The sequence below is a fragment of the Lynx canadensis genome, chromosome B4, assembly GCF_007474595.2.
Source record: "Lynx canadensis isolate LIC74 chromosome B4, mLynCan4.pri.v2, whole genome shotgun sequence".
NCBI classification, from domain to species: domain Eukaryota; kingdom Metazoa; phylum Chordata; class Mammalia; order Carnivora; family Felidae; genus Lynx; species Lynx canadensis.
The window spans coordinates 6,874,041-6,882,969 of record NC_044309.1 but is presented as its reverse complement, the minus strand read 5'-3'; the positions used below and the strand labels follow the sequence as shown (position 1 = coordinate 6,882,969).

At 45.2% G+C, this 8,929-nt stretch overlaps 1 protein-coding gene across 1 annotated transcript in view; it reads left to right on the top strand.

Annotated features, from left to right (window-relative positions):
- The first annotated feature begins 2,610 nt into the window (after window positions 1-2,610).
- Window positions 2,611-8,929, top strand: part of ITIH5 (inter-alpha-trypsin inhibitor heavy chain 5) — a 56,564-nt gene continuing 50,245 nt past the window's right edge. The window contains 3 exon segments of the mRNA XM_030322380.1: window positions 2,611-2,731; window positions 3,692-3,793; window positions 7,510-7,760. Coding sequence (XP_030178240.1) covers window positions 2,691-2,731; window positions 3,692-3,793; window positions 7,510-7,760 — 394 coding nt within the window. The 5' untranslated portion in view covers window positions 2,611-2,690.

Sequence of the window (8,929 nt, the reverse complement as noted above, 5' to 3'; positions counted from 1 at the left end):
CTGTTGCTCAAGGTTAGCTTTGCCTCAGACTTCTTGGATCTCAGAGGTGAGTGTAATTTTAGTGACTTATTCAGGCCCTCTTATAGATGAGGAAATATATGAAGAGGTCCACTTCTTCCTATTACTTTAAAACAGTGGTTTTCAGACTCGACCATCAGACCACTTGGAAGGCTTGTCAAAATACAGGTTTCTGGCTCCGTCCCCTGTGTTTTCCGATTCCGCAAGTTTGGGACGGAGTTTGAGATTCTGCATTTTTAATCAGTTTTCCAGGCAATGCTAATGGTGGTAGTTCTGGGACCACACTTGGGAACCACTGCTTTGATGTCAATTCCTTCTCAGACCAGGTCGGAGAACTTCTTTTCCTCTTGCAGGGGAAGAGTGTTTCAAGTATGTTTAGAGTTCTTTCTCTACCCGATGGTCACTTCACTGAACCTATATGTTTATCTTTTTCTGCTTTTCTAAGACAGCTACACGCTCTCGTAACATCTTTCCTGCACCTCGTGCCGTTTGTTTTGACCCTTTTATGTCACCAGGACCCGAAGTTCAGCCACAAGGACAAATAACCCCTTGACCTCTGCACCCAGTAGTCACCCATTCTGGTTGGGCCCCTGTGTGGCTCTGTTCCATGCAGCACCCCATCTCGTGGGTGTTCGTGGGTGTTCTCAAATGTGCTTTGTTTCAGAGCGCAAAGTCTTACCTCTCTAACATATCATATGGAATACCTCTCCAGCTTTGGATGGTTTGCTGTGAAGGGCATGCCCTTTAAATATGTTTAAACAGAACAACCACTCTGTGAAACTCTTTTGAAATGGGGTTTAAAGATTATCTTTGTCTCTCACGGGGCAATATGCTTTGATATCAGCAGGCCATCATCTTGTATTTATTTTGAAAACTAGCTCAGCGCTGGAAAGCAATCGAGAGAGCAGAGGAAGGTTGAAGTACACATCGACTGGGCAGGACGATGCCGGTAGGGGAAAGTAGGATCCTAGCGGAGTAACCTGGCTCCATTCAGCATTTATTGACAGCCCGCTGCATACTGAGGACCGTGCTGGGGTTTGAGCACACAGAGATAGAAAGACCCAACCAGAGAGGCAGCCTCGCATCATGGTGGTGCCTGAAGCAGGCGGGGTGGAGTTCGAGTCTCATTTCCATTAATGTCTGGTGAGCCAGTTGGTCGACTCGCAGGCTTGACTTCCTCTCCCGTATGAAATGGGAATAACAAACGCCTGCTTCGCATGTGTGTCCAAGCCTATCATGAGATGATGTCTTGTCTTGGTCCGCTTGGACTGCCGTTACAAAATGCCATAGACTGGTGTTAAACAACAGAAATTTATTTCTCGCTGTTCTGGAGGCTGGAAAGTCTAAGATCGGTATCTGTCAGGGTTCATTTCCTGGGGAGGACTCTCTTCCTCGCTCGTAGGCGGCCACGTTCTCATTCACACAGTCTTTTCTCGGTGTACGCGTGGAGAGTGAGAGCGGGCCCTCCCGTGGCTAACCCCATCGTGAAGGGCCTCGTGACCTCATCTGACCAAATCACACCCAAAGGCCACATCCCCAGGTACCATCATATCGGGGGGTAGGGCTTCACCACATGAATCTGCAGGGTGGGGGTGGTCGGGGGAGACTCGAACACGGAGTCCATAGCACGCCTGGGAGTTGCTCAGCAAGTTCCACTCTGCCACCGGCGACTTTCCCCATTCGTGTTTCCTTAACCTCTCCAGCTCCAGCTGTGGTCAGATGGAGCGCTGCTGGGAAGGCTAGAATACACCGAGAGGTTTAACCAGCTTTTCAATCTCCGTGTAGCGAGCGCTCTCATCAGAGACTTTGGGGACAAATTTAATTAGCCTACACTTTTCCTTTTTCTGGGTTCTCATCCCCCAATACTTTCTCGAGCTCGGTATCGATTCCCACTCGGCGGTCGTGTGATTGTCGTCTCAGGAGGAAAGCAGGATATTGAATTTAACTTGAAAATATGAGAATTTTTTTAGGTGGCCTCTGACGTTTTCATCACTTCATGATCCTGTCAATGTGATCTAAAAGTGGGTAACAGTATATACTTCATTCTGAAATTCCACTACTTTTTGGACTAGTTAAGCCATGTATATTCTCTGTTAAATTGGAAATCCTAACTGTGTTCACTTCTTTTTTTTTTAATTTTTTTAACGTTTATTTATTATTGAAAGACAGAGAGAGTCAGAGTGTGAGCAGGGGAGGGGCAGAGGGAGAGGGAGACACAGAATCCGAAGGCAGGCTCCAGGCTCCGAGCTGTCAGCCAGAGCCCGACGCGGGCTCGAACTCACGAACCGCGAGATCATGACCTGAGCTGAAGTCGGACGCTTAACCGACTGAGCCACCCAGGCGCCCCGTGTTCACTTCTTCAAGTTAGGTTAAAAGCGTGCTTCCGTGTCACCAACTGGTTGTTCAACCACGGTTACTTTGTGAGTGGGAAAGTCGGGACAAGACAAGGAAAGGAGAAGGGAATCACACGCCACAGCCTCCCCAGTTGGAGAGTATTTCTCGCACTTTCACACGGCACTGAAAACACTGCGTGTTTCCCTTCCAACAGAAAACCAAGCCCTTAATGACAGAATTCTCGGTGAAGTCCACCATCATTTCCCGTTACGCCTTCACTACGGTCTCCTGTAGAATGCTGAATAGAGCTTCTGAGGACCAGGAGATTGGAGTTTCAGATGCAGGTTCCGGCTGCGGCGTTCATCACCAACTTCACTATGTAAGGCGATACTCTGATCAGAGACCCTGAGTGTGTGTGTGTGTGTGTGTGGTGTGTGTGGTGTGTGTGTTGGTGGCAGCGGCCAGGTGAGTCTGCCAGGATGTGGGGTCCACAGCCTTCTGGCATGTGAATTTATCCCAGCAGATGTATATGGCTCAGAAGGTTGACTCCCTCCTCTCTCTCCTTCCCTACCTTCGTTCTCCCCTTTCTCTCTCCCTTCCACCCTTTCTTCCCCCTTCCCTCCTTCCCATGATCCCTTTTTCATTCTGTTCCTGTCTTCTTCCCTGCTTCCGTTCCCCATTCCTCTGTCTTTCTCTCCTTCCCTCCAACGGGTGCCCACTCTGGGCCAGGAACTCTTCAAAGTGATCAGTATATTTCTGAGAAAAAGGCAGTGTTGTTTGGCTGCAGAAATTGCCTGGGAGAAATAATAGTAAGGAAACCAATCAGTGGGTGAGACAATTTTAGACTGTAGCGAGTGCTTAGGGATGGCAGGAAGGACCGAGAGGGGCTTGTCTAGTCAGGGAGGTGGCCTACAAGAGGCGATGTTTAAGTTGAGATCTGAACAATGAGGCAGTGTGAACCCTATGATATGTGACATAAACCGTATTTCTTCTTTTCTTCTGAGCTAAGGGGTAAAGACATGCAAAGTAGAGTAGGTTTGGGGGTTTAATTTGGGGCCTGGGTAAGATTCAGGCTGGTGAATCTTCGTGGAAATTGGTCTGATGTCCTCCTGGAGAATCCCAGAGGCACCATGGGTCAGACCTGCCTATTTCGACCTGTTGGCAATTGCCCCAGAATGAAATGAATGATTCAAGGTAGAGCCCCGGCCTGGAATGCGTTCTTTATGCATATCTGAGAGTCACATAAAAATATTTTCTGGGGATGTCATGGTTATGAGATCCATGTTTGAATTTGACTTGGAACTGGAGGCCGGTAGCAGGGCTGTCTCTTGTGTTTCAGGCTCATCGGAGACAAGGTGTATCAGGGAGAAATTAGAGAGAGAGAAAAGAAAACTGGTGATAAAGCCAAAGAGAAAAGGAATAAAACCTCAGAAGACGACGGGTAAGTGCCGCTTAAAAACTCCATTTCAGCAAGGGGCCACATCTTCTCCTCCTTGCCTGCCCATCTTGTCCCTTCCCTTCCTTCAGTACTTACGTGCTTTTTATTTTTATCATAAATAGTTAAATATATATAGCTAACAACATAGCAGAAAAGGGGTTTATAATAAAAAGGAACATTTTACCACCACTGCTCTCCGGGTCTCACTTCCTAGAAACATCCACTTCTAATACTTCTGTAGTTTCTTTGTAGTGACCTCCCTAACTCTAAAACTTATGGTAGTCTTGTTTTTTAAAGATTTCTGTTTTTAAAAAAACTCAAGTTAGTTAACATCCAGTGTAGTCTTGGCTTCAGGAGTAAAACCCAGCGACTCATCTCTTACATAGGACACCCAGTGCTCATCCCAACAAGTGTCCTCCTTAATGCCCATCCCCCCACCCACCACCCCTCCATCAATCCTCAGTTCTCTGTGTTGGAGAGTCTCTTCTGGTTTGTCTCCCTCTCTGTTTTTATCTTATTTTTCCTCCCCTTCCCATATGTTCACCCGTTTTATTTCTCAAATCCCACATATGAGTGAAGTCGTAGGATATCTGTCTTTCTCTGACTGACTTGTTTCACTTAGCATAATACCTTCTAATTCCATCCACATTGTTGCAAATGGCAAGATTTCATTGTTTTTCATCGCTGAGTAGTATTCCACTGTGTGTGTGTGTGTGTGTGTGTGTGTGTGTAATATATATACCACATTCTTTGTCCGTTTGTCAATCAGTGGACATTTGGGCTCTTTCCATAATTTGGCTGTTGTTGATAGCACTGCTATAAACATTGGTGTATACGTGCCCCTTTGAATCAGCATTTTTGTATCCTTTGGATAAATAGCTACGAGTGCAGTTTCTGGGTCATAGGGTAGTAGTTCGATTTTTAATTTTTGCGGAACCCCCATACCGTTTTCCAAAGTGGCTGCACCAGTTTGCATTCCCACCAACAGTACAACAGGGTTCCCCTTTCTCCGCATCCTTGCCAACATCTGTTGTTGCCTGAGTTGTTTATGTTAGCCATTCTGACAGGTGTCAGGTGATACCTCATTGTGGTTTGACTGGTATTTCCCTGATGATGAGCGATGTTAAAAATGAGACATCTGTTGATTTTCTGCTCTGAAGGAGTGTGGCATGTGTACAACACGGCCATCCTCCCTCTGTGGGCCACATATTTAGATTCTTTTCTTCCCTCTTCTTCTTCCATCAGTGTAAGCAGTGTTATGCCATCCTAGACTAGCCGTACGCTATCTTCAGTGGTAATAGTCCCTGTCCTTCAGTGAAACCGTACCTTTTCTTTCCCATTTCCAGTGTCCACCTTTTTCTACTTGATCATTTACTTTTGCACTGTCAGTGTTACCAACATGCAAATTCTGATCTTTAATGAAATTTATTTTCTATGTTTGGTCTATAACTTGAATCTAACCACTGAAAGCCAATAACTAGGATTTGATTTTTAATGATTACATAAATGGCATTAACTGCAGAGCCTCTGGGTATACTCAGATTCTGGTTCCCTCTCTACCAGCCTGTTTGAAGAAAAGTGATCTGTTCCCTTTGAAGAAAACTGATCTCGGTATCTAGATAAGTTGGTGTGAACACGTGAACCTGTTTTTGTTCGTTACTGAAAAGACGTAGTTTTGAGAAAGCTTGATCTCTAAAATCATAGACTGTCAGAAACTTTGGTGCTGGAAGTCCTATTAGCGAGAACAGAACATCTCACTCTTGCCTGGAAGATGTGAATCATGGGTTTACTTTGATACAAAAAGCAGCTGAGGTATAAGCTTCAGATAAGGCATTGTTAGACACAAAAGTCCACGTTTATCTTAGCTTTATAGTTCCTAAGGACAGAGAACCTCAAGTTTGCTTCTTAGTCCAGTCTGATATTAACCACTTTACACACAGCCTGCTGTTCTTTAAGCCTCCAAGTGCTCCAAACACTATCTACACTCCCCTTTCCCCCAGTCTTACAGTATTGCCCTGTGTTCTCCTTTGGCAAAATTCTCCACGATGCCTTTGATATATAGTCTCCCTTACTGCAGCAGTTTATTAAAACCTAGTTTTGTTGGACTGTAGGTGGGTCCCAAGTGGTCTTTATCAGAAGAATGTTATGGGGAATATCTTTTGTTACCATTCATAAATTGTTCATAATCATGCCACAGTTTGGTTGGATCACAACATATGCATTTTTGTTTTTCCTGGAGTTTTTAATTGTCTTTCTTTTTCTTATGAGGTACAACTCAATTTTGTCACTATTAACATCTAGCAAGACACATAAGTCATTTGAAATGGTGACTAAATGAACAGCTGTGACAAGCGATGACATCCACGTTATTGCCAACAGCATTTGGAAGGCATCGCGGATTGGGAGGCACATCTTGATTTCAGAGCTCTCAGTCGTGGAGGAATGGTGTTTCCAGGTCCAAGGAATACTGTCATTGCTTTGCAGCCTTGTGGGCAATGTTTGCCCTGAGATTTCTTTTCATTTTCTTCTGGGTTGGTCTTATTTCTCCTGGTCTTCCATGTCTTCCTCTTTCTTTCTCACTTTTACTTTGCTGGAGTATATTCTGAAATAACTTCCTCAGGATGGGTATGTGAGAGACAAACTTTCTGAGACCTTGATTAACATTTTGACTGTATATGGAATTGAAGATTCAGAATACTTCATCATCCCAGCATCTTATAACAATCAGCATTGCTGGTGATGCATCTAATGTGCTCTAATACCTGATTCCTTTTCTGTGTCTTCTCTACTGGATGTTTGGAGATTTTACGGTAATGGGCTTAGGTGTCAGTCTTTCTTCAGCCATTCTTCCCGACTGTCAGTGAAGCTTTTCCATCCTAGTATGTATGTCCATTTTTAGTTCTGGGAAAGAGAAGTGTAGGAAGCCTGTCACCTTAGTCACTCATTCACGCATAGATTTGGAGGTCTCCTTCCTGTATTTGGCCCCCTTCTCACTCCCAGCTTGTGCTGAGCCAGAGCCTGCCGTCTCTCTGACGTTCTGTGGATGGTTTGCATCTTGGTCCTTTGCTGCAGCCTCTTCCCACGTAGACTGAGCTGTAGAGTTTTTGTTCTGCTCGATTTCCCACCTTCCAGAAATGTTTGAAGTGTTGTACCCTCTAGTGGTTGCCCCTGCCACTCTTACTCCTTTGGTTTAATCCGATCCCTTTTGTGGTCAGTCTGCCATCTTGAATCAGAGAACCTTCACTGCAAGCACTGAAAACATTTGGAATGGTTTGTATTTTTATATGCTTTGTAATCCCTTATTCCTTACCCTTACCCCTGGCCACATCCACCAAACCTTACCAAGTGTAAAAACCTAATATATTAGGCATTTTAAAGTCACATCAGATGTCAGGCTTGTTTGGCCATTCCTGTAAAGAGAAGGATGCAGTTCATATCTTGACCCCAAAGCTGTGTTTTCCAGCAGGCCACCTATTTCAAAATGCCCTTTCCTCTCTGCCCCTTGGCGTGACTTGGGGAGAGGTAAGGACGTTCAGCAGGCTGGAATTCTGTCTCTTCAGTATTCCTTGATCCTTTGTAGCCTTCCTCCAGTTCAGGCCTTTGGCTTCCCCTCCCAAAACTAACGTATCGTTTTTCTTCCCAAGGACTCTCTTGGGACAGTGGCCAGTGCCCTGAAGGGACTTGAGGGAACCAGGTTTTCCTTTTTCTCTTTCCAACAGGGAAAAGGGGACTGAAACATTCAGAGCCTCTGTCGTGATTCCCAGCAAGGACAAAGCTGCCTTCCTCCTCAGTTACGAAGAACTCTTGCAGAGGCGGCTGGGGAAGTATGAGCACGTTATTAGCGTGCGGCCCCAGCAGCTGGTGGGGAGGCTGACGGTGGAAGTGAATGTTCTGGAGAGGTCCGGCATCACATCGCTGGAGGTGCTGCGGTTACAGCACAGTAGGCAGAAGGGCAGCGTGAGGGGGGAAGGTGAGTGTGGTTGCTGGCTTGGGGAGGGTGTTGGCTTTACAGAAGCCTATAAAACAGCTCCCTTCAACAAAGGCTCTGAGAGTTTGTGGGAATCTGAAAGACGACAGCGAAGCAAAGGCAATGCCCTGTACGGGTTTTTAATTTATTTATTTTGTGAGAAAGAGAGAGAGCGTGCGTGCAAGCAGGGGAGGGTCAGAGAGAGAGGGAGAGAAAAAAACCCCAAGTAGGCTCTGTGCTGTCAGTGCAGAGCCCGATCACAAAATTGTGACCTGAGCCCAAATCAGGAGTCAGACACTTAACCGATTGAGCCACCCAGGCGCCCCCTTGTAGAGTATTTTTTTTTTTTTCCTAAACCAGGGTTCTATCAGGAGACTTAAAGAAGTTTAAATCATTTGATACAGTAATCCTCACTTCTGGGCATCTAACCCAAGTGAAGCATCTAAAATATTGGGGATGTTACATGCATAACCCTGTTTATTTTCCTTATTTTTTAACATTTATTTATTTTGAGAGAGAGACAGAGTGTGAGTGGGGGAGGGGCAGACAGAGAGGGAGACACAGAATGCGAAGCAGGCTCCAGGCTCTGAGCTGTCAGCACAGAGCCCGACGTGGGGTTTGAACCCACGAACCGTGAGATCATGACCTGAGCTGAAGTCAGTCGCTTAACTGATGAGCCACCCAGGTGTCCCTTTGCATAACCCTATTTGATAACATTTGTAGTAGCAAAATGTTCTATCGTCCTAAATATTCAACCATACAAACGTGATTAGTGAAATATGGTTATGAAAACAATTCAGCATGTGATTGGGGGGAAAAAGACACATTTGTACACACTCTATAATGTTAAATGAGGGACGCCTGGGTAGTTCAGTCAGCTGAGTGTCCAACTTTGGCTCAGGTCATGGTCTCACAGTTTGTGGGTTCGAGCCCCACATCAGGCTCTGTGCTGACAGCTCAGAGCCTGGAGCCTGCTTCAGATTCTGTGTCTCCTTCTCTCTGCTCCTCCGCAGCTCATGCTCTCTGTCTCTCAAAAATAAATAAACATTAATTAAAAATTTTTAACTAATTATAATTTAAAATTATGTTAAATGTGAAGTGGACAAAAGGCTAGAAAGTTATATAAAGTAATCATTTTATACTAGAGGATGAGGGATTCCATGGTTATTTTT